Source organism: Tachypleus tridentatus, chromosome 12 (genome assembly GCF_004210375.1).
Source record: "Tachypleus tridentatus isolate NWPU-2018 chromosome 12, ASM421037v1, whole genome shotgun sequence".
Lineage (NCBI taxonomy): Eukaryota > Metazoa > Arthropoda > Merostomata > Xiphosura > Limulidae > Tachypleus > Tachypleus tridentatus.
Window position 1 is genome coordinate 14,431,963 of NC_134836.1, and position 26,201 is coordinate 14,458,163.

The 26,201-nt window shown below is 32.3% G+C and overlaps 2 protein-coding genes across 7 annotated transcripts in view; one reads left to right on the forward strand and one right to left on the reverse strand.

The window, feature by feature from the left end:
• LOC143234901 (nucleobindin-2-like) overlaps window positions 1–10,040 on the forward strand; it is a 41,039-nt gene extending 30,999 nt beyond the window's left edge. For 2 of the 4 annotated variants that reach the window (XM_076472594.1, XM_076472593.1), the window contains exons 9-13: window positions 809–901; window positions 4,192–4,281; window positions 5,063–5,158; window positions 7,393–7,593; window positions 9,345–10,040. In XM_076472594.1, coding sequence (XP_076328709.1) covers window positions 809–901; window positions 4,192–4,281; window positions 5,063–5,158; window positions 7,393–7,593; window positions 9,345–9,392 — 528 coding nt within the window. In that variant the 3' untranslated portion in view covers window positions 9,393–10,040. The remainder of the gene's footprint in view (window positions 1–808; window positions 902–4,191; window positions 4,282–5,062; window positions 5,159–7,392; window positions 7,594–9,344) is intronic. The other 2 variants (XM_076472596.1, XM_076472595.1) reach the window with 1 other exon arrangement.
• Window positions 10,041–11,667: 1,627 nt separating this feature from the next.
• The window catches only part of LOC143234903 (glutamine amidotransferase-like class 1 domain-containing protein 1), a 28,900-nt gene continuing 14,366 nt past the window's right edge, over window positions 11,668–26,201 (reverse strand). For 2 of the 3 annotated variants that reach the window (XM_076472598.1, XM_076472597.1), the window contains 3 exons: window positions 19,154–19,248; window positions 15,204–15,297; window positions 11,668–13,054 (listed from right to left, as the gene is read on the reverse strand). In XM_076472598.1, the coding sequence (XP_076328713.1) occupies window positions 12,918–13,054; window positions 15,204–15,297; window positions 19,154–19,248 (326 nt within the window). In that variant the 3' untranslated portion in view covers window positions 11,668–12,917. Of the gene's footprint in view, window positions 14,126–15,203; window positions 15,298–19,153; window positions 19,249–26,201 lie in introns of all 3 variants that reach the window. The other variant, XM_076472599.1, reaches the window with a different exon arrangement.

Genomic DNA, 26,201 nt, shown 5'->3' on the forward strand with positions numbered 1-26,201 from the left:
ATATTTTAAGTCAGTACTGAGCATAAAACTTTTCAGGATGTAAATCAGTGCTAAATACACCATGAGAGAACTCTGATTAAGTGTTATCACTACTTATAGCTTGCCTTGTATACATTATGATTTTGAGTGTTTGATGTGTTTCATTTATTATGAAAAGTAATAAAATAATTTATTGAAATTTGAAATTACTACTATACTCTAGAAATAAACGAATGGAATAATAATTGGAAGACAAATAAGCTTTAGAACATGGAAATTACTACTATACTCTAGAAATAAACAAATGGAATAATAATTGGAAGACAAATAACCTTTAGAACATGGAAATTACAACTATACTCTAGAAATAAAAGAATGGAATAGTAATTGGAAGACAAATAACCTTTAGAACATGGAAATTGAATGATGATTTATTTTAGATAATGGCCTATTGTCATGAAAAATACTTTCAAATGAGATAAAAATCATGTACAAGTTAAATGTATAGTTTTTTCTGCTTGTATTTCATTTGTTCCTGTACTAAAGGCAATGCATTGGTCTTTATAAAATGATATGAGTAGCTTTGGTGCATTGACAGAAACTTAAGCAAACTTCATAAAAGAGTTAAGGAAATATTTTCTCACACTCAGAAGAGAAATTTTTATATTTATTATTTTTACTTCATTCAAGATACAACTCACAGTGTTTTCATTTTTAATTATATTTATCAGTATGGAAGAATATGTGATTCATGTATTATCTAAAGTAAAATTGTTATTGAACTAAGAAGGTATTATTGTCCTGATAAATGATATGTTTGTTATTCAAGGTTAAAAAAATGTATGACCCAAATAATCCAGAGGATGATGCAGTTGAGATGATGGAAGAATACAATAGAATGAGGGAACATGTTTACAGTGAGGTACTAGCAATGTATTTTAATCATTGTGTTGTACACAGGATTAATATTCTTAAAAACGATTTGGAGGTAGTTAATTAATGATTTATACCATCATGTGGAAATAGTGCATTGCCATGACTTTCAGCACTTTCTCTTAAAGGAATTGAATTGTGTCTTTTTGCTGTTAAGCAACAAAAAATGTGTAGTGCAAAAAAAAAAAAAAGTGTCCAGCTTCACACTACAGTTACCAGTTCTCCAGCTAGAGAACATATTCAGCTTTAATAATGTACCTAACAAAAGAAAAACATTAAGTAACTGTTGTAATGTTACTTGAAAATGAAATTGATTGATTATATCTAGTGAGAAGAGGTCTTTACTCATTACCAAATTCATTGCTATTAGTTTAGGTAGTATTCTTTTAGGCTGTTATATGTGAATAACTCATCTTACAAAACAAGTTACCAATACCAGGATGATATATTTTATTTTATATGTCAAATTTTAGAACCACACCTGGCTGCAGTAATACTAATTTTGTGATTTTTAAACACACTTATATGAAAAAATAAAACTATATTAGCTACATCAACTCCAAAAAAAATTAACTATTAGAGCAAGTTGATTTCTTGTGAACATATTTAGTTTCCAAATTCATAACCTATTTAAAAATTTCAGTCATATTATTTCATATTTATCGCATTTTGCTAACAAACTTTTATTAACGTGAACAAATTATATGTAAATTATAATCATCAGAGGTTACACAAAATTGTCTGTGATTGGAGGACATAAAATTCGTTGATTTGTCTTTAACATAAAATCACCTTTGACTAGATAAAATCAGTTTGTTTGGTGTGTTTTGACTGGATGACATCAAAGGTTTTGGTTTTTCATCAATCTACAAACTGGCTAGAGTATATCAAACTGTTTAGTATATTTTGGAGGACAGGAAGACATCAGATTGCTTGGTTTTCTATCAACCTACAGTCTTTCTGACTGTTTGTTGTATTTTATAATGCTGTTACTTTTCTCAAAAGTGAAAAGGCTCAACCTTTCATAGTAAAAACCTGCTTAGAATATAAGTACAATACCAGAAATACTATCTTCAGAACTTATCTAATAACTAAGAATGTGGAGTAGCTGGCATTAAGTAACTGTTGTAATGTTACTTCAAAATATACATATAGCTTAAATGAACACCACATGTGTTTTTGTCTATGTGATGATTAGAATGGTTGTCTTCAAGGTATGATCCTCCAATTTTTTCTAATAATGGCACAAAGTAAGGAGCAACTGGTCAGTTTTTCTTCAATAAACTCTAATGAGTCTACATATGATTGAACACTTAGTGAGTCATATTGTACAGGATTTAACACTTAGTGAGCCATACAACTAAAGGTTCAATAATAAACTTGAGTTACTTGTGGAAAAGTAAAGAATAATTTGTAATTGCAAAACATATTACTAAACATCCTGGATTTTTCAAAAATGTAGCATGTGCAATTCTTGATTTTACTAATAAATTTCAGTTTTTTGCTAGTAGAACAGAAGTATTTTAATTTCCTAAACGTCTGCCTGATAATAATAAGGACAGATGTTTGCTAATGAACCTATTTTTACTGCACCTATTTTATTAAAATAGTCATTTGCAGTTCAGAGAATCTGCTATCATCAGGTACAAATATTATACTGGTGTAACAGTTATCTATATAAAGTTGATTCTCATGCTAGAGAAAAAGTTAATAAAAAGTAAAACATAGCCAGATATATGTTAAGTCTCTTATTCATAATGTAAACTTCCAGTGGCACAGCAGTATGTTTACAGACTTGCAATGCTAGAATCTGGGTTGCAATACCTGTGGTGGGCAGAGCACAAATATCCCACTGTGTAGCTTTCTGTTTAATCATAAACAACATCATGCATGATGTAAACGTTTGAACAACAGTAAATAACAAGATCATAGGATAAAAAAATTACTCCATTTACATTTATTCAACAGTTCTCTTCTTTCATGATCATGAACTCTGAGAACAAGGTCTTGAGCTGAATATTATCATATTAACCAGCAAGCAATTTCTGCTCAAAGTAATATATACAGTGAAATTTTCTGCAGTGAAATAAAATTTATTTGTATATACAGTATATATATACATGTGGATTTTTCATATACAATTGTATAAACAGTAATTTTATAGGGTTCAGTTTTCAATTCAAGAAAAGTATGCTCATGTAATTTGTAGACCATTTTATCATTATTTTAAAAAAAAAAGTTATTTTTTTGTTATCATACGTGTTTGTTGTATTTTCCCACACACAACATCTAAAGTTATTATTGCTTTTGTATAACATATAAATGTTTTAGAAGAAATGCATTGCATTATATTTGGTGACAAGTTTGTATTTGAATTAAAATTACTGGAATTCAGGAATCTGGTAATATAATATTTACCCATCTGATTATTGACTGATAAATATATTTATTGGATATTGTAATATTAAATACATAATCAGCAGCACATAAACAAATTCCCATATCGACATTTAGAGGTGTTAATAATTTATACAGATAATCTGAAAGTAAACATAAAAAAATCCCATATGCTATATTTGCTTGTATGTGTATTTGTTGTTTTTACAGACAGATTTGAAACTCAAAGTTTTTGCACAGTTCCTTATCTTAGAAACGTTTTTCTTACATGACTTCTATTTATTGAGTTTAAATTTAGTCTTTTCTAGAGTATTTAACTTCTAATACACTAATTTTTCATGATTTTATTTTATTGTAGATTAAGTGTATTGGTTATATTTGCACATACACCAAACAAGTTGTAAACTAATTTCTTCATTCATTTGACTAATGAACTAATTGTACATGAATCTTAGATCCTTATTAGATAGTTATGTTATTTTGTTTCTTGAATATGGTTGTTATACTTTCTCAGTTGTTTCTGCCTGTTGAAAAATTTAACTTGTTTACTAAGATTTTGGAAAACATTTGTCAAGTGGAAAGTTGTAAATGATAAAATTATTGGTTTGGATTGGGATATTTTGTTATGAATGATTTTCTTGAACTTCATACTGAATATTACCCTTGTGAACCTGTCCATTGATGTCTAGCACCTTATATACTGAGACAGGAAATTTAATATTATTCATTTCATAAAAAAACAAACTGAATACTATTTGTAAAAGTGAGTGAAATTAATTATAAACCTTTAGATTATGTATAAAGTTTCAATGGAATTGTGTGCATAAGAGTACTATGTTAAAAAATGCTTTTGGAGATATATATCACTTTCTCTTTTCTTAGGCTGATAAAGATAAAGACAAACGTATAAGCCAGAAAGAGTTTTTAGACTTGACCCAACAACAAGACTTTGAAGAAAATGAAGGATGGAAGGTGAAAATAACTAAAGTTACTACTCCATAAAGATACTTAAGCAGTGTAACAAGTCATAATTAACTTTGTAAACACAATAATACAGTTTTAATTATGTTGAAAGTGATAATAACTTTGTTAAAAAAATAAACTTTCTAATGTTATCTCATCAGATGTGTTTAATTAAGAAAACCTCAAATGTTTATAAAGTATATTGAATTTCATGCTTAACTGTAGACATGTATGAGACTGTCCATACTTTTGTTTCTAAATATTTATATTATGAACAGAGTAAACATTGTGTGGTTAGGTTACCAGGGTATGATGGAGTTTGAACTGTGAAAATAATTCACTTAAAAAAAATTTTGACTTAAGTTGACTGTTACATTTGCAGTATCTCTCACTAGGAATTTCTCCATCTTTGAACCCATGCCATTGTCGCTTCACATTTTTCACGACAGTTATGATGTTTAACATATTATAATTTGCATGAAGTCCTAAACAGATAATTTTGTTAATGATTAAAGAAAATGATTTTTAATTACTTAACACACATTTTTTTGTTCATAGTTACTAATATTTTCCAACCATACACCTTGCATTTGGGCAAGAACTGCTGAGATTATTAATTATAATTGGTTAACATGTGTTCAAGCAACTTTTGTCTGTTTTCAGTTTTGTTAGATTTACTTTGTGGGAATTAGTGAAAACTAATCACAAATGCTATATTTTGTTCAATCATGTTAACTGTTGAACTTCATTGTGTGGTTTTTAATACAGTTTCTGATATCCATTTTTTTAGGGATTAGATGAACAAACTTCATTTTCAGAAGAGGAACTGAAAGAATATGAAAGAGAAAGACAAGCACAGATGCAAGCTCAGAGACAAGGAGCGATGGTAAGTGATTACCTTGAATAAAAGTATTTTAAACACAATAATGGGCTGAGCACGGCAAAGGGGTTAGCTGCTGGAATATGTAGCTGATATACTGTAGTTTACATGCTATTGCTGCAAATGAAATATTGCACTTTGCTTTTTGGAACTCTTGAGTGCAATATAAGAGTGACAGTCAAATCCTACTATCCAGTCTGTCAAAAATAGGCAAGAGTAAGTGTGTGTGTATGTGGGGGAAGATTGACTACCTCCTTTCCCTTGAATTTTTCATTTTAAAATTATGGATGGTTAGCACAGGTAGCTCTCACATAGCTTTACTTGATTCAATGAAACAAAGAGGCACACAAAATATATGTTACAAGTGATCCCTTTTACTTTATTGTGTTGCAGCTATTTATTGGACTGTTAAATGTGTCGGATGGATTGAGAAATATGAATTTCATTGTTAGCAAAAGGTAATCAGAATTGCTTGAGTCCACTTGCTCACTTTTATGATATGAAGTAAGCTTGAGAGAACATTGTTAACAATGTTATCCAGTTTTTATATATTATACTCTTGCTGAAGTAATGAAATACTAATGATAATGGTGATAATTGGGTACATTTTTAGATTTTTATGTAAATACAAAAGGAACTAGTTGTTTTATATCTAAAGTAACATATCAGCATTAATAAATGGTTTGTATGTGGATCTGCTCTTTGCAGTATATAAGGTAAAAACAAAGATACACATAATATTTACAAGATTTGAAATCTGGGCATGTGAGATTTCACCCCACTTCTGGCAAAGAACTTAGATGAGAATGTCTCTAGAAATTGATTGAGACTCTTTAATAGGAAATAACACACAATATGAAACACATGCTTGAATAATATTTGTATCGAATGAGTGGTATTAACACTAGAGAATGATAAAACCCTGACCTTGCATGAAAATACTGTCTTGTTATATATGCTGGTAAATGATGTAAACATAGAGAAGTCCTTGCTTAACTTTTTTGTGGCAGTACTTTTCTATATCACCAGCTGGTTATTGTCTAACTGACACCCCTCTCATTATAGCATAACTACTATAGTATTTTGTAGATGGTTCAATAAAAATAAGTGGAATATTAGTTGCCAAACACAGATGTGTCTACTTTGAAAATTGTGCAAATCTGGACTCGCTGAAAAAAAATATTTACATCCTAAAAGCCAGGAGGGTGTGATGATATCTGTGGTGGCTATTGTTTTCACTGTACCTGTAATATAGGCTATGTATATTATGCTCACCTTATCCCATAAATATGAAACAGAACATCACTTCTAATCATGTTCATGGCAATCCAGTTGTATACCATTATACACCAAGCATTTGCATTCATTATTTGTAATAACTAAATTCTATCAGATATGAAAGCCGTGCTTGTGACCTGTATCCCATGTGCTGTGAGTCCCAGAAACTATATTATTAATGCAACTGTTTGATGAAAGTGTATTGTTATCATTAAAAGCTTAATTTTGTATTGATTTCTGCTTCATTTACCTTGTTATTTTATAAATTTAAGTTCAGAATTTTGAAATACCTAATTTAAAAAACTGTAAAAATGAACATATTTCAATCATTTCAGAAGTGAATGGTTATTTAAGACAAAATGGTAGATTCAGAAATATCTTTGCTCTAATATCATGAACTTTTTACCTTCCATAGCTTGTTCATTTAATTTTAACACAGTTGTTAAGATTAGAAATTTTGGAAAAGTAACTCAAACGTTTAAAAAAGTTTTGTGAATAAAACAGATTTTCTAATGGTCAGGGAGGCCTGGCATGGCCGAGCGCGTAAGGCGTGCAACTCGTAATCCAAGGGTCGCGGGTTCGCGCCTGCGTCCCGCTAAACATGCTCGCCCTCCCAGCCGTGGGGGTGTATAATGTGACGGTCAATCCCACTATTCGTTGATAAAAGAGTAGCCCAAGAGTTGGCAGTGGGTGGTGATGACTAGCTGCCTTCCTTCTAGTCTTACACTGCTAAATTAGGGACGGCTAGCACAGATAGCCCTTGAGTAGCTTTGTGCGAAATTCCAAAAAACAAACAAACTAATGGTCAGGGTGCTTATTTTTTGTTCATGAAAAATACATCACCAAATTCAGTTTGATAAAATTTTGATTTTAGTTACAACTTGGAACAATTTGAATGTATTATATTATTTATGATAAATGCCATGATAAAAAAAAAACAGTCAGTGACATTCCTTTGACAGGCAGGACAACAACAAAATGTACCTCCACAGCAACAAAATCAGCAGTTCCAAGAAGCATCACAAGAGCAGCAAATTCAAGAAGTACCACAACAACAAGAATCATCACAAGATCATCAAAGTACACTACCAAAACAAGGAGTACCACAACAACTATTGTCTGAGAGGATATCCCAAGGTAGTGATGTTTTTTCACAACAAAAGGTATTGCAATAGCAAACACGCTTTATGATGAAGATGAATAATATAATTTTAACTGCTTCAAAGAAAGATAAGTGTATGTTGTTAGTCATTTGGCCTTTACAGCTTTTTAATCTTTTTATACAAGTTTTTGATATGTATTATACATTTTAACAATTGTTGGATATTTTAATATTTTTTCTCCTTTCTTTCCCTACCATGACCTAAATTTCAAAGTGAGAATTTTGATTAATTAAATTAATTAAAACATACTTATTACACATTCTGAAGTTAAAAACACCTTTAGAACATGTCATTTATGTCAACTGTAATTTCTAATTTTACTTCTGAATATCCTTTAGGATGCAAAAAACAAATTTCCATATAATTACATACTATAGAAGTTAAGTACATTATATTAAAATAATTTTAGAGCCATATCTGGTCATACTCTCTCTAGCAACAATGAATCTTTACAATATCCCTGCAACAATTTCCATTGTAAAATGCTCAGTCATAAGGCTGTGCACACACATAAGGCACACCACTTCTCCCTTTAGACATTCCTTATATCTATGTAGGATATAAAGATAATAATTTCCTAACAACAGTTTCATTAAATGGATCTTACTGAAATACATAGGCACTGTATCAGGTGACTTGAACAGTATGTCTTTTTAGAGAATAGTTATGAATACCTGTTTCGTTCTTCAGCTGTTCAGAGCTTGTGACAGTTGGATAGATATGTCATGCCAACAACTGTTACCGACTTTTGTGTTCACGGATTCTCTTACAAGATTTTGCACTGAGCTTACCACAGCTGTATGACTTATAGCAAGTTGATAAATATTCCTTTGTTTTCCAATGCTATTAAATACAACTGATATCTCTGTGTTGCAAAATGTAAATCTCTAATCTGAACACATCTTTATTATCTGAATGTATGAATATCTTGTGTTAGAAATGGCTGTTATACTCTTTCCAAACGTGATCAATTTTTGGTATCATCTTACTACTTATAGATCATCAAAGAATTTAAAAATGTAGTTCTGATATATTCTGTTCCACTGCAACTCTACATTGGCAGTGTTGTCACATGGCTTTCTGATTTGTTTATTCAAAGTTCTTGTAATATAACAAGCTGAAATTTCTGTTTACATAATAGGGAAAAAAAAAAGGCAATGGAACTTTAACTAAGAAGAAATGTTCCACCATGTTATACACAGTGTCTATCCACTATTAACTTGTATTAATTTTAGCTTAACTGGAAAATCATATAATGCTAAAATCTACATCCCTTGCGTAGATTTTCTTGGAATTTAGCTAGTCATCAGACAATTGGTAATTGCTTTTATGTCTATGACTGTTTGAATTTTTAAGATTTTAGAAAATTATTGTAATCTACCTTTACATGTCATGGCATAACCCAAATTACTTTAAGAGATGTCCATATGAGTAAAGTATTCTCATTTATCGCTTTATTATATAGAAAACTGAAAGTCACCTCTAGCCATTACTTTATTGATATTTATTTTTAAATTGCACTTTTACTGAAAGGTTTTAACACTCGAGGTTAACGTAATCATGACAAATGGAGAGGAAACCAAAGCTATGTAACTAATTTTTTTGTATGTATCTTTATACTTTTATCAATAGTTTATTTTCTATTACATATATTGTCCTTATTTTATGGGATTATGTTTTTTTCAATTAAATATTGAAAAAGAAATTATCTTTAACTTGATATAAATTAATAAAATTTATTTGGAATCTAGCCAGAAGATCTAGTGACGAAGCTCCAAGTGCCCCAGCAACATAATTAAATAAAATACAGGTGTGAGGTAATGATACTTTGCATTACAAGTTTAGGTAAACAATAAGCTAAATCTTATAATGTTCACACAAAATTAAGTTTTCTTATAAGTTGTGATCCCAGTTTACTTTGATAGTTCATACTCAATCAAAACATTAGCCAATGAAGATGTATGTATGTCATTTTGGTTGTACAAACTTTTTGTTTATGATTATTGTTATGTTATTGAATAAAACAAGTTTTCTGCATAACTGCTAAATAAAGATGGAAATAGAAAATAAAGTATGTATCCAAAGAGTGAAGAATACAAGTATTATAATTTTATAACGTGTTTATTATGCATAGAATTTTATTCAGTGTTGTACAAATTAACAAAAGCCAAACAATATATAATTCACAATATAAAGATATCTCTTACATGATTTTAGTTAAGTATTCTTACTGGGACTGTTGATATTTATTTTGTATTTTCTTCTGTTGTAAATTATATTTTTTGAGTTTAAGTGCAGGATAATTTATTTTAGATTGTTTTGGAACTAGTCTCAAAACTTTATTGTGCTAATACTTTTAGTGATACAAAGTTAAATAAATTCCTTATTTCCAAAATGTAAGGGATAACACTACTGAAATTAAAATGACTGACATTATACTTGTAAAATTTATTTCTTAGTCTCTTCTATCTTTTGCATCAGTATGTACCAATAATGGGATCCACATGTCCACTTGTTTTCCTTTTTTATGTTATAATGGAGAATGTACCTTTTTCACTTTTGATCACTTAAAAGAGGAAAGTTTTTGTTCAGACACACAAGCTGTTTTAGTTTGCTAGTATAATGAATATATTGTAATTTACCACTAATATTATACAAGTCAGTGCAACATTTAAATTTACTTGTATTTCTGTGAATACTCATGCAAGAAACAACTTTTTCAAGTATTAAATGTCATTTTTATGTATGTCATTCGATAAGAATTGCATCCTTAAAATGTGTATATTTTACACAATATGTACGTATGAACAAGTCATCACGTTCACTTCTTTGAAAAGATGTACATATGTAACATACATAATCAGTATTGAAGTGAGTGGACCATAAAAGTAGTTTGTTGGATTAAAATAATAATAAAAAGGACAGATTTTAAATCTTTACTTTTATTTTTCAAGATATAAACAGTATTAACTCCAAAATTGTCTTCTAGTGGGTCTACAGGTGTTAAAATCTGAAGTTCATATTACTGTGATGGACAGTGTACAAATAACTAACAGTTATGCTTTGTGCTAAAGTGCTTTCTGCAATACATAAATATAGAGAAAAATACTAAATATCTAAATAAAATGATTTGTAGCAGCAATGCAGGCAAATCCACCCACACCAAACTTTCAGTTGAATGGAATTACTCAAACTTATATTCACTGTGCAGCCTGTTGTAAAAGTATGTATTACCCTACCTGGTTCTGAAATTTTTGTTAAATATCTGGTATGGAAATCCATATCTTTTTATTTTTAATCTGCTTCTACAGTTTTTATAGTCATATTCAAGATTTAATTGAACCACTTTATTATCAGTGTATTTCAAAAGACATCAAAATTGTAACAGTCTGCATTTTAAATTCAGTTGTAGTAGTAGCCAATTTAGAAAATAATCTTTACTATAAACAAGGGAATATTAAAAGGGTTATCTTTGAAGTAAACTACATAAGCAGGATTTGCCGTGTGATTTGTAATGGAATTCCACCCTTATGAGAATTTTGTCAATTTGGTCTGATCTTATAAAATTAGTGAAAAAGAATCTGAAATCATTGCTACATAATTGTATATCATCTCTATTTACTACTAACACTTTTGTTTCAGAGAAAAAACATTTCCAAAATAGCCCTACTTTTCAGTAATATTCTTAATTCATTTTTAAGCCAACAAACTACCAAATACAAGAATTTGTTTTGAAGGGTGAGTTACATTTGACTTTCACAAATAAATTTTTAATTAATTTGCATGTGTTGCATGAACGCTATATCATCTTATTTACATTATTACTACCATCCACTTCTATAAGATAAAAATGTAGCTTCATAATGATGTGACGTACAACAGCATATGTCTTTCACTACCTCTACAGAAATACCTAAATTATAATTCCTCCAATGGAAATCAAATTAATAAATCACTGGTAATGTTGTGGCATCTGCATATCACATATGGTTGTAGTGTTTTTACTGTATAAACAAGAGCCTTCCAATTAATTACAATGTAGAAATAACATTACACAGTGTTATCCACATAAAGTGAGGAGTTGATTTATATATTTATCACTCTTTAATGTCCTGTAGTATACATTGCTTGATTGCTTTCCATTTCACTGTAATATATGGGACAATAAAAAAAACACTATATACATGTCAAAATAGGTGAAAACAATCAAAATAACAGTTCTATCATGTCTGTATCAAATGTTACTATTTTATCACTAAATGTCACAATATTTTCCATGTAGTATCAATAAAAGATGAATTAGTTTTTTTGGGACAACACTAACATATTAACAACACAAGTTACTTCCTTTATTTACATTCACAGTAGTTATATAAAACAATGAATTAAAAGCAATAATTAATAACAATATAATGACTGTCAAAATAGCCAAAACATGTACAAACAAAATTACAGAATTTATTTTTTACACAGAAATAGTTGTGTATTAAATATAATGTTAAGAATATTAGATATTTTTAAACAAATTTATATATCTCAGCTTACTAAGCATTTTAAAACTCCACAACACATACACTGAATGTTTGGATCTCCATCCCTTAAACTAAAATATTAAAATTTCCTTCATATTCTTTTTATGGATAATATAGGAAAGTTAATAGTGATGAACAAAATATAGAAAACTCAATTATATTTTGCTAATTTATGTCCACAAAACTCAAATTGTGGTTTTACTGTGGCAGTAAAGTACATAAAGATTTGTAATATTTATAAGAAAGAATTTTGATTTTTGTTTCTTTAAAAAAATCTTTAATCTTCTGTATAACAATGTACTTTTCCATGCATTTGAAGTAAAAATACCTTTCAAGTAGTTACGGAAAAATTTAACAAACATAATATATAATTACTAAGATTTTGAGAAAATCACGGGAACAGTGCTAAGAAATTATATTGGTTATAATAAGAACTGAAATGAAACACAGCTTGCAAATAAAATACTGAGAAGCTAATGAATTATACTCGTCATACAATACCAAATGTACCACATTTGCACTTAATAGGTCTAAATAAATTTCTAGTTACAGTAAGAAATCAGCTAAAGCACTGACCCACTAAATATTGACAATCAGTTATCTGAAGGACCACTATAATTTTTACCTGATCATCATGAGGTAACATTACTTGTACTCTGAGAAGCAATCAATTTATTAATTTATAAACAAAAATTCTCCACTCTCTGAAATTAGGACCAAATATATAATTGATAATAATCACTTAAGTCAGTCAGTCATAGTACAAATAAAATTAAGATAAATATTGAGATGCTAAAATTTGTCTTTGCGGCCTTGTTTTTGGTTGCACAGAAGAATTAAGTTCTGAACAGCTGTGAGAGTAGATTGTTCATTTTGGCCAGTGATCAAGTGTCGATCAACAACCACATGAACTTCATCTGGTTCACTTGCTGCAATCAAGTGGAATAGAAAAAGGCAAATTACATTATGTTGCTTTAATTAGTAAATATCACATAGCTCACTCATATTCTAAGCTTATATGTAATATAATTATAAAGTATTTAAAATATAAGAGAAAGATCCAACTTATATAAAGGGAATACATACTTTGTTGCTCCAAATGCTCATAGTTTTTTGCCTACAAGCATTAAATTGATAATGCACGTATTTACTTTACTTAAAAATATTAAAAGCTGAAGTTTGCATACAAAGAGTTTAATGCCTACCTCCAAAGTCAATTAAGTAAAGCCACTGTTATCCTCACAGTACCATATATTCAGTCTGACACTACAGTAAACAGTCAATATGTGGAACTTCTACCAGCAGTAAACTACTTACCATTACAATAACATTCACTCTTTCAAATCTTATTCTCAACCTGAGGATTAACTAAAAAGGTTGAAATGGTATTTGGGTTTTACTTTTCTAATAAAAGTTTTTCACACATTCTACTGAATGTGTGTGTCTATATGTATATAGATTGTTATAAACAAAAACAAGCCGAAACAAGAAAAGACAAATGCTGCACCAATTGAAAAAATCCCAAGGGTGGGATATAAAGTGTACCCTAGGTTTTGGAGGTGACTGAAGATATAGGACTAACACTGTGGTGGAGATACACTGTTTCTCAGTCTGAACTTCTCTTTGCCAGTCTCACATAAAGGAATAATAATAGAAACAGAAATTAGGAGAGCAATATTTGGGTGCTCAAGCCCTCAATGTCCAACATTTACATCACCCTTCACTGTCTACAGACAGTTGTGGGAAGGTGACTGCTCTCTAAAGTAAAGAAGAAAAACAAAATTTAAATGAAAAATACATATACATTTATTTCAAGTGTTTCTTGTCACCATGAACTGTGTGTGATTAGTCAGTATAAGTATTTCTGATGAAATGTTCAGCATAACTTGACCCTTCTGGAATCAACATAACCCTTTTATAAATCTCGGATATTTTTAGATAGAGCCTCCTTTTCTCTTGTTTGTGATATTTGATGGTCTCCATTCAGACATGCATGTATACTGGTAAAACAAAATACAATATGTAAGGTGAAGAAACAACCACAATCTCTAAAACAGGGGTTATCAGAATCAACCTTCTTACACCTTACTTACTCACAAGCAATGTAAACATCAAAACGCTGATAGAAATAACATAACCTTGTTCTGATATTTAGTCATTTCTTCATCAAACAAAATATCTAAATTACTCCAATCAGCACTTTGTAATATGAATATGCACTATGGCACAATCACTAATTATTAAAAATTGTTCATGTGTTTATAACAGACATGCAAATATACAGTAATACAAGTTTTACATGAGGTACTACTTACCTATTAATTAATTTTTATTAACCATTTTTATGGGGAGGTGGGGTGATCTTCAGTTTGAGAATCACTGCTCTACACCATTAATTTAAATGTATTTGTTGCAATTATTCACTTATTTTATCTGTAAGCCTAAATATAAAGAAATCACACTTTTTAAGAACCAAAAGTTTAAGCACTTCTGATAAAAAATAACCCTCAGATTAATTATGATACAAATATTTTCATAAATTACTTTTGACTGTCATTAATTTTTAGATTATTAATACAGGAGTGAAGAAAATTTTAAAAAACCTCCTTCAGCCTAACTCTTTACCTCAGTGACTCACCTTACTTCCAGTAATTCTTATTTTGGTGGGTGTGCATCTAACAGTGTGTGTTAAGTTCTTTATTCTTAAAACTCAATAGAACAAAAGAAACATGTAGGACAGCATGCAAGTAGGTGCCAAAGTACCTAACAGTTCAAACAGAATCTGAACATTCCTTTTTAAATTAAGTCCATACCTATGATTTTGTTGTAACACTTTTTTACTACTAATATTTAAACAAATACCAGACAATTTCTGTTTATTATAAAAAAAATGTCCAGTTGTTTTTTGTTTACAAATTCATTCAGCTAAGTAATATATACATACTGAACTCACAGATGTACATTCAGTCAAACATATTAGATACAATGTACTAGCAGCTGTACACTTAACTAAGCACATTTCAACACAATGTACTCAGACATACAATCAACCAAGCAGATTAAACACAATGTACTCACAGCTGTACAATGCTCCTCTGTCTTTGATTATATCCTCTGGAATTACAGGTAAAGAAGCAAAATCTGGATCTCTTGCCAGCTCAAACACTGAGACCTGAAAAATTGATGTACAATTTTGAAAAGATATACAAAAAACCTAAAATTAAAAGTTATAACCAAATGTCATATTCAAAACTAGACACAAAAACAGAACCAACACACATGAAATTATTCAAGAGGTCAAATACTGCCTAAAAGTTTCTTTAAAAGATAACATTTATAACCTATAACAAAAGGTAAATCTTTGCCAATAATTTGTGCCTTTAAAAATGTAAAAACATTTTCAACCTGCAAAGACAGTATGCTTTTCATTACAAGCACATTTCAATATCTAAGTTTTCCTTTTTGTAGCCAAGAGGTTATAGCTTTACCCCCATAATTAAATCATTTGAAATATCCATATGCAAATACCATATCTAGAGGGATTGTCCACTTGATGAGGGACTCTCCAAGTCAATCACCCAAGTGGAAAGTGTCTCCTGTGTTCCACTTGATTACTGGAGGGGGTATTTGTATTGAAGAGACATTAGAAAACTGCTGGACCAAACAATCACAAAGGTCTTTTACTGAAGAAGGTGCAATAGGTTACCACAAAACCTAATTTGAAAAGTCAGCATGTGTGAACCAGAGAATTGGACAGACATGACCCTGATGCTGGCTTTTTCCATGATAGCCTATGGAAAGTATGGTACAATGCACAAATAGGTTTAATGCTTTCCATTAGTCCTGATTCAGTGTGGTTAAGGAAACCATCTATACTCTGTGAAGTAACACAGGCTGGTGGGTGTGTTCCAAAATATGAATGGGAGTAGATTATAAACAGGTAATAAAATAAAAAAAAACCACAACCCTTGGATTATGAGTTGAGCGTCTAATCCACCTGGCCATGCCAGATCAAAAGTATTAGTATCATGGTGTACATGGCTTTAGATAAGAGGTGAAGAGAGGATAGGACATGGGTAACAAAAAATAAGGACAAAAAATTGAGCATAAGACAGGAAAGAATTGACTCCAGGGATTGGAATTCTAAAAACAGAAAAGAGGAACAGCCATAGAAAAGAAATCCTGGAGTTAAAGAGGATTAAGAATTTAAAAGTGGGAACAAAGATGATCCATAAACATGTCAACATGGAATCATATACATGGAGGAAAAAAAAATCGTGTAATGAATGGAAAGAATCAAAAGACATAAAAGGAAGGGAAAGTAAAGAATAAACCTGAATAATTAATTCTATATAGAGATTTGGAAAAGGAACAAAGTTCTTAACAAATAAAGAGGCAAAGAAAACATGGAAACCCACAAACAATAAACTATGATAGTAACATCTATACTGCATATGAAGGATGTATCACCTTATCTGTAGAGGGCTACTGTCACATGATAACTTCATATAATAGAACAGTTCATATTATAATATATGTTACTGGGAGACAATTCAAGGCTAGTAGTACCCTCAAAATTTCAAAGGCAGACATGCAAGGAATAGTTACTGTGCACAGAGAAATAAGCCTATTATTTCAGAAAAAAAGAATTTCTTACATTAAATTATGTATGTACTGAAACATTTCACATGTACAAAATTTAGTTTTCTATTTTAGATTATGCATGTCAAAATGTTTTATAAGTACAAAATCCAGTGTAATAGATTACATATGCTGAAAATTTTCATATAAATACACAGTTCAGTATGTTGCAAAGAGCTGACTTTTTTAATTTACAGTAGTTATGTATATAATTTAAATATTTAAGTGTGCCAAAATAAATTATTCATACTGATAGGTTATTTCAAGTATTTCTTCTTAAATTTGTTCCTATCCTTCTGCAAGAATTTTAAGCTGAAATTTATGTTTTAACCTTTGACAGGAGCTAGTAAAGCTCAGTATATCAATAGGTGTATTGACTAAAACCCTCTCAAGTATTGAGAAGACAAATTAACTAACTATTATTTTAAAGTATGAAAAAACAAAGTTTACTCTGCCTGTAAACTTAAGATACAATAAAATAAAAAAATGTATACATCTTAAATTAACTAAATTTCATAAGTTCATTTTTTATTGAGTTCATGTTGTTAAAGGTGTTTTCAACAATAAAGTGACACAAACTTATAATAAAAACAGAACAACTGGCTGCAATCTTCACAGTAAACAAAGTAAGCTACAAGAAAGGTTAGTCATTATATTATAATTTATAGTTTAAGATTAACAACCATTAACTCTTTATTTAATTACTACAAGGTTGTAGTAATATACTAACATTTACTGATAAACAGTAAAACCTGTCTAAGCTGGAAATATCAAAATTTTGCAGCATTATCTTAAGATTTCTCTTATAAAAGGCCCTCAATATGGTAGAACCTGCATATCATGGACGGAAAACTATCTTTCACCTACCTCATCTATCAACAAGTAGGATTAGAACCTGAATAAGGTAGAAAAAGTGTTTTGATTAAATATTAATTTCTTATTTGATTAATAATTTCTTTAAAGATAAATAAATTCTTGTTTATTAATAATTTGTTTAAATATTAATAAATTCTTGGACATTTTGTTACAGTAAGTATAAGTTAAATATATTCTGTTCTTTTTTCTGCCATCTTTATTTTTGCAGTTAAATTATATTCATGATTTATAGAAATATATTTGTCTTAAGAGCAAAATTCTACTCTTTAAACAACTCTCATGAAAAAAATTCCTATCTTCCCTAATTTTAAAATTTATGGAAAATTTACCATGGGTAATATGTAAAAGTGAAAATCCACACTGTTTCAAAAATTTAGGGAAGAATCAACTGCCAGTGGAATGGAAAGCGAACAATAAAGCGTGGATGACAAGTGCTATACTCAACGAAATTTTGAACAAATTAAACAAAAGAATGGAATAAAAAATAGGAATATCCTACTTTTCCTATATAATGAAACTTGCCACCCAAAAGTTCAACTTTCAAATGTTTGTTTAGTCTTTCTACCTCCATGTACAACATCAGTTCTACAGCCACTAGATACTGGAATTATACAGTGAATTATAAAATTGAAATACAGAAAATTGACGCTTCAGCATATTACTGCAAACATTGATGACTGTAAGAAAACATCTGAAATAAACATCTGAAATTACCATGAAAATTGCCATGTTAGATGCAATTTCATTTTTAACTCATTCAATCAAATGCATGATAGTGCTTTTGAAACTGTGGATTTGTTCTTGATAATGGCAGAAATTGTGGAAAAGTTGTTTGTTATGACAATTCTAGTGAAATCCAAACTCTGATTGAGAAAATTGATGCAGATCATTCTGTGAACGCAGAAAGTTTTGAACGTTGACAAGAATATTTTAACAGAAACTGATGAAATTGATTTAAAATCTACAATAGAATTGCAAGATGGTAACAGTGAGAGATTCAGAAGATGAACAAAATGGAAAAGCTAGTGAGGAAACAGAAATTCCTACTTCATTGCAAGTGTTAAGTTATATTAAGGCTATTAAATTGTACACAAAAATGAAGTGTGAAAATGAACTTCATGAAAAGACTGTAGAATTGGCATTCTCTTTTAACTGCACAAGAAAGCCCATTAAAAAACTGAAACAGTTGAAATTGTACACTTTCTTCAAATAAACTTAAGATTTTGTGTACTTATGCATATTTTGAATGACTATTTTTGTTCTTATTCTAATAAATGTAGCATAAACAGAATAATAACTTTATTCACAAACGTCTTACTTCCCTTGAGTCAAGCAAGTATAACGTTCCACTCAAAAATTATATACAATTAAGGAAATGCATATTCACTATGTCTATGCCGGAAAACCTACTTAAGCCAGAAATTTCACTCGGTTCTGAGCAATTCCGCCTTAGACAGGTTTTACTGCATTTAAAAAGAAGAGAGTATGTAATAATGCGATAAACTGCTTACTGAAGTAAGAGTATATCTTCTGAAACTCCATGAACTGCTATCTTCCATGGCAGGGAAAAGACCAACTACACCCATTGCTATTGCACATATTGGTTCTAGCAAAACAAGTAAATCCAAATAAAAAACATACCAACAAAAAGATATTACATACTTTTTGTAGGATAACAAAATTGTTGTGTTTGCCAAATCTCTGAAATACAATCTAATATCACAAATTCATCAAGAGTTACATATGTTGCTCCCCTTAATAAAATGTCTCAAAAGAGAAGTCCCATAAACAATTTTTTTTGAATGAATATTTCCCTTTGCACTGCATCATGAAGTAATTAAAAGTTTATTAACTTGTTAAATGTTACTGTATTATTATTAACTAACTGAAAGTTGCTACATTATTAGTAGTAAATAGCTTAGAATATGAAATCACATGAATAGTTTTATGCACACATGTACACTGAATAGTAATTCATTAAATTAGCTGCACTCCTAACTTGATAACAAACAATTTTATAACTGAACAAATAAATATTACTTTGCTGTAAGATACAGGTCTGGTCTGAACAGTAGTTTCAGTGGACAATTTATACAAATTGTATAACAATATAATGAAATGACCATTTTGTAACTAGGAATTACAGGTATATTGTTTAAAATAAAAATTTCCTTACATGCTACTTACTGAAGCAAAAGAGATTACCAATTTATTATTTATAAACTTATCAAACATAAGGAGGGTTTATAAACTATGTGATTTCAGATAGAAAAATTTCTAGAAGTTAAATGTTTTAAACATGAGTCAAAAGTTACTATTTTCCTATACTGAAAATATATTTCCAAGAGGTATCTTCTCTTACATGTATAACTGTTTTCTCCTTTGGTGCTGTCTTCTATATGTAAAATTTTCTTTTCATGCCACAAGACTTAAATTCCCACAAGCAACATAGTTTAATTGTCTCAAATGTAGATCATAATGAACAAACCTCCATTAACAGAAGTGTAATACACCTTCCTGATTCCTCTGACTCCCTCTATATGATCTACTGAGCTACTACTTCAAGATTAAGCAGAATAGAAAAATACTAGTGATCCAAAGTTGAGTGTGGCTAGAGCATGAGAGACAGTGCACACCCAGTTAAGTTCAATCCAAAACCAGGCACCATCGAGATCACTACTTCTGAGCTGTGGTAGAAGAAGGGTCCACACCGTCTTTACCTCAAATTGAGTAGAATGGAAATATGTATGTATCAAACCAATCTACTAAATGGGAAGCATATATGCAAATCCACCATCACCAATACATCTGGGAACCTCACACACAAATTTTTGATAGAAAGATGTGCCAGTGTGGGAGTTCACATCAAACCAATTTCAATCCAAAAAGAACTTTTGGGTCCCACCACATGGAAGTGGATCCCTTATAAAAAATATATGTAATCACACCCTCCAGATTAAACCATACAGAATCTAAACACAACATCAATCACTGCAACTCATCATATGGAGGTGTAGATAGCATACCATCTATACCAGCAGAGGTCCACCACCCTATTTTCTACTGAATGAAAGTGATCATATCCACTGAAAAGTTGCAAGCTACAAGAAGAACAGTGGGGGTTTAAATGTGGTAATCTGGAAGAATAGCCAACACCAGAGACAGTGCAACAGGTGACCACAAAAACCTTATACTGAAAGCAGACCACTCCTGATTTATTCTCCTTCTGCTTTACCTATGTAAGTCTGTGGCTTGGTTGGTTGATATTTATTTATGCAAATCAACTACACTGTATGTGCCAAATAACCAGTAAAAAAAACGTTTAAATTATAAAATGTAAAAATAAATCAAGTTAAAATGAAACAATATCCAAAATTCACATAAAAAAAACAGTCCTTTAAATTTAAAAATCCCAATGGTTCATAAAAAGTTAAAAATACAAGCAAGTTGGATAGTAACACCGTCCAACATCAGGGGTAAACCCATAGAAAAATCATTCTAAAACAGTGTTGTCACTCATGATCATAACAACAGCATGATAGTAAAATATGGGCTACTGTGACACAAGTGTAAAAAGAACTGCAGATAAAACACAAATAAAAGAAAACAATGAGTTAAAAACTTTGATCAATAAGTAGCCTAGTTATGACAAGTTCCTCCTTCAATCCTTATGGAAACAAGACAGCCAAAGAATAACAGGTTTGATCTGAAAAGGCTTGTTAACTTGTTGCTTACTCCAAGTCAACTGCTAACAACTGTGAAGCCAAGTCTTCAGTGCAAAACCATAGTCCATGTATGGAATAGGCACATCTGTGATGACACCAGCACAGACAGATGACTTAACCTCAGTATCAGTGAGCATATTCCAGCAGATACTGATATGGCCAGGTATCCAGAAAAACCAGATAAAAAAAGAAGGTAAAGAAAAATGGGCCAGTTATTTTAGAATATCGACAACAACGGGGAGATATAATGTGATTCCAAGGCCAGTAAAGAGCTAAGACAGTCGGTGTAAATAGTATAATTGGTGTACTGCATAGCTTCTACATGATCCAGGGCAAGAAAAATGGCATACAATTCAGCAGTGAATACAGAAACTGTAAAAGGGATTCTGTAAGCAACCACAAAGTCACAAAAACCATGGCAGATCTCACAGTCACCCGAGTTCAAACTATCTGTATAAATGGGAAAGGAAGAATGGTTTGAAAGTTGTTCAGCATAACGAAGAGATACTTCCAATCAGGAGTATCCACCTTCCTCAGATGACTCGAAGAATGGTCACAAGTGAGGATGGTAATAAGTCATGATGGGATGGGCTGATTAGCAGAAACAATGCCATCCACTGACACACCTAACTCAGCCAGCTGCACCTGGATACAAAGGAAAAGACAACAGACCATCTATTCCAAAAGAACAAAGCCCATTGAGGAAGGAAGACACAACTCCAAATGGGATACTGTGGTAAGGATAGAAGTTGAAGTTTATTGGCATACTGCAAAGAAAGTTACAACAGGTGTAGGTGAAGAGGAGGTTCATGAGACTCAATGTACAAATTCTGGACTGGAGAAGTGCAAAAAACCCCTATGCACAGTCAAAGTCCAAGATGGTGAATGTGGTCCAGCATTCTCAGAGCTGAAGTCCTGGCAGAACCATAGAGCAGAGACCCATAGTCCAGTTTGGACAACTGAGGGCAAGATAATTTATGAGCAGGGAATGTCAATCCACTCCCCAAAAGGTGGAAGGGAGGATACAGAGGATGTTCAGTGCCCTTGTGCACTTTACACAGCTGCTTTATATGAAGAATGAAAGTTAGCTTAAAGAGGTTAATGAGACTCTCTATATAAGCTCTGGACTTGGAAAGTGCAGAAAGCCCCAGTGCAAAGCTGAAGTCCCTGATGATGAATGGGGTCCAGCATCTTCAAGGCCAAGGTCCTAGCAGAGCCATAGACTAGTTGTGATCGAATAAGAGCACAATATATCTATAGCACAGAACATCGATCTGCTCCCCAAGTGGTGAAAGAGAGGACACAGGGAATGTTCGGTGCTCTTGTACATTTGACTCCTAGCTGCTTGATGTGTGGTATAAAGGTCAGCTTACAGTCAAAGATAAGTCCCAAGAACTTTATCCCAGGAACCACAAGTAGCACAACTGCACTGATTTGGAGTTCAGGATCAGGATGAATACCACATTGGCAGCAAAAGTGCATGCAAATGGTTTTAGAGAGAGAGAAGTAGTTTAAACCATTTGTTGTAGTCCACTTCAGTAAACAACTGAGAGCAGACTGAAGCTCCCACTCAGTATATCTCATGTTCAACAATTGACGTGAGATGTGAAAGTTGTCAACATAGAGCCTGTTTGCAACAGTAAGAGGGAGTTGTTCAGTGATGGCATTAATCTTTACATTGAAAAGAAGTGTGACGCTCAAAACACAGCCCTGAGGGACTCCAAGTTCCTGTAGAAAAGAACAAAAAAGTATCAAACCCACACGAACTTGGAATCTCCTATCCATTAAAACATTTTTAATTAAAATGGGCAAATAACCACATAACCTATATAAATGGTGGACTTGCAAAATGCCATACCTCCATGTAGTATCATAAGCTTTCTCAAGGTCAAAGAATATTGATACAAGACATTGTCTTTTGAGAAAGGCTTCTCTGATTGACATTTCAAGTCGAATCAGGTGGCCCATGGGTGAGCAAGAGGAGGTTGATTCTAGGAACCAAACCAGATGAGCATTAACTATCCTCTCTAAGGTCTTATACAAACAGCTTGTCAAAGCAATTGGATAGTAGTTTGAAGGAATCTTGGGATCCCTCCCAGACTTAGAGAAAAGTAAAACAATAGCCTGGTGCCAGGCATCAGGAAAAACATTCTCCTGCCAGATCCAGTTAAAAACAATCAGAATAGCAAGAGAAGCAGGAGATAAATGGTGCAATATCTCAGTGTACATCATTAGGTCCAACAGATGTACTGCCAGACCAATAAAGGACCAGTCTGAGTTCCACCAGTGTAAAGGGGCAATTATACTCATAGAGACAATTGGCTCGAAAGGAAAGAGGTGATCACTCTGCCTCAGCCTTGATGGCTAAGAAGGTAAAGGATAAAGCAGAGGTGCTAGATACCTGGCAAAAGATTTCACCTAGAGTATCGGCAATGCTCCGGGTATCAGCTACTTCCTGGCCATCAGAGAGTAAGGTCAAGAGGGAAACAGAATTATATTGCCCACTGACCTATCGAATCTTGTTCCATACGACTTTAGAATTGGTGATAGAAGATATGCTGGTCGTGAACATAATCCAAGATTCCTTCTGGCTTTGATGTCTTACCCACAGAGCATGTGCACAGGCTTGCTGGAAAGCGATGCAGTTCGAGAGTGTGGGATACCTACAAAAGGTATCCTACGACCGTTTTTGACCCTTCAGTGTCATGTGGCAGGCAGAATTCCACCACGGATAAATATATTGTAGAAAAACGTGTCGAGGTTTTAGAAATACATTGAGCAGCTGCTTGTATAATACAGTCAGTTACTGCTGCCAAACAGTTGTCTTTTAATGGCCTACAGATGATGGCAGGATCAAATTCTGTGAGAGCAGTGAAAGAGGGCCAGTTTGCTTGATCCAGCTTCCATGGGGGCACTCGGGTTGGGCGGGATTGACCACAGCCAGTCTCTCACAAAATCACAGGAAAATGATCATTGCCTTGTTGATTATTGTCAACCCTCCAAGAAAAATGGGTGAATAGTGAAGGGAAGCAAACTGAGAGATCAACAGCAGTAAAAAACTGAATAGGTGCATGAAAAGAAGTAGAAGAACCAGTATTGAAAAGAGAAAGGTTGTGATCAGAGAGCATATGCTCTACAGAACGACCCCTCCTATCAATATCAGCACTTCCCCATAGGGGATGATGTTCATTAAAGTTCCCCAGGATTAAAAAGTGATGGCAACTGTTCAATGAGAGCACTAAGGTCTGATTGATCATAGGTCTCTCCATATGGCAGGTAGAGAGAACAAACAGTGATGGTATGACCAAAGGAAACATGGATGGCTACAGACTCTAAGGGTGTGACGAGTAGCAAAGACAGGGTGGGCATATGCTGATCAACCAACAGTGCCACCCCTCCATCACACAGTCTATCATTTCTGTACAAAGAAAACTGCTGAAAGGTGACTGTATCAGCAGGTTTCAGAAATGTTTCCTGTAAGAAAAGACATACAGAATGGTAGAAAGCAATCAGTGCTTTGATGTCATCCAGATTAAAACGTAAATCTCGACAGTTCCACTGTATCAAAGTGGCCATTTTTATTTATGTGTTGATGAATTGGGTGGAGAGCCCTTTTGTTTTTGACCATGTCTTTTTTCTTTATTTACTTTATTTGAGGGAGGTTTGTCAACTTCCATGGATCCTGCCCTGGGTAAAGTGGTAAGGTATTTGTCATTGGAAGAGGATTCCAGCAACTGAGGACGTGAACGAATGATAGTTTTGCACTTTTGGACAGGAGATGTTCCCGAGGAAATGCTCATACTTGGAGCCAAAGGAAGTGGCTCTTGGGGTTTGCAGGAATGAATGTTAGGGACAGAGATGGGTGTTGATGTTGATTCATCAACTTTTTTAACAATAAAGGTAAAAAGACTTTTCATATGACTTGAAAATGATTCTTTTGGAGGCAGTGAGACCTATCTGCACTCCCACTGCAGCATATCTCCGAAATGAAGTGGTGGACAGTAACTTTTGAGTCTCAGGGTAATTAATGTTTTGAAGCGTCTTCAAACGCTGCACCTCTTTTTCTTCCAACGACTTAGGGCAAGAACGAATATAGGATAGGTGACAGCTATTGCAGTTAATGTAATGAGAGTCTATTTCACACTCGTAAGCATTGTGGTCCTTGCAACCACAACTAGCACACATCAAGGAACCACGACAAGACGTCTTCGAGTGACTGAACTGCTTACACTGGAAACATCCGAGAGGGTTTGGAATGTATGGCCATAACTTGCAATTAAGATAACCTGCTTTGATGGTGGCAGATGGACATGGTGATGTAAATGTTAAAATGAGAACACTGGTTGGCATCATAATTCCATCTCTGCAAGTGGAGATATGTCTTACTGCAGAAATTCTTTGGGTGGAGAAACCAGTGAGAATCTCCAACTCAGGGATGATCTTCAATTCCCTCAACAATAACTCCTCATGATGAAATCAAAGTAACGTGGGGCATAACCTCAATGGGTACATCCCTAATCACCTTTGAATGTAGTAAGAGGAGTTCACTGTGTTTAGATGTAGATGTTTCCACTAATATGTCACCAGAGCAAAGCTTTTTGACTGACTCTAGTCTCTTCTGAATAAAAAAAAAGAGAAAAATGTGCCCTAAAGGTTTGTCTGAAAGAGAATGTAATATAAGAAAATGAGGTATAGGTGTTGCAGATGAAGAATGCTGCTCAGAATCTTCAAAGCATGATCATTTACCTATGGACTGTTTTTTCACTATTTTATTTAAGTTTTTATTTGGGGAGATCTATAATAAAAAAGAATGTTTCAGCACCCACTGACCCTA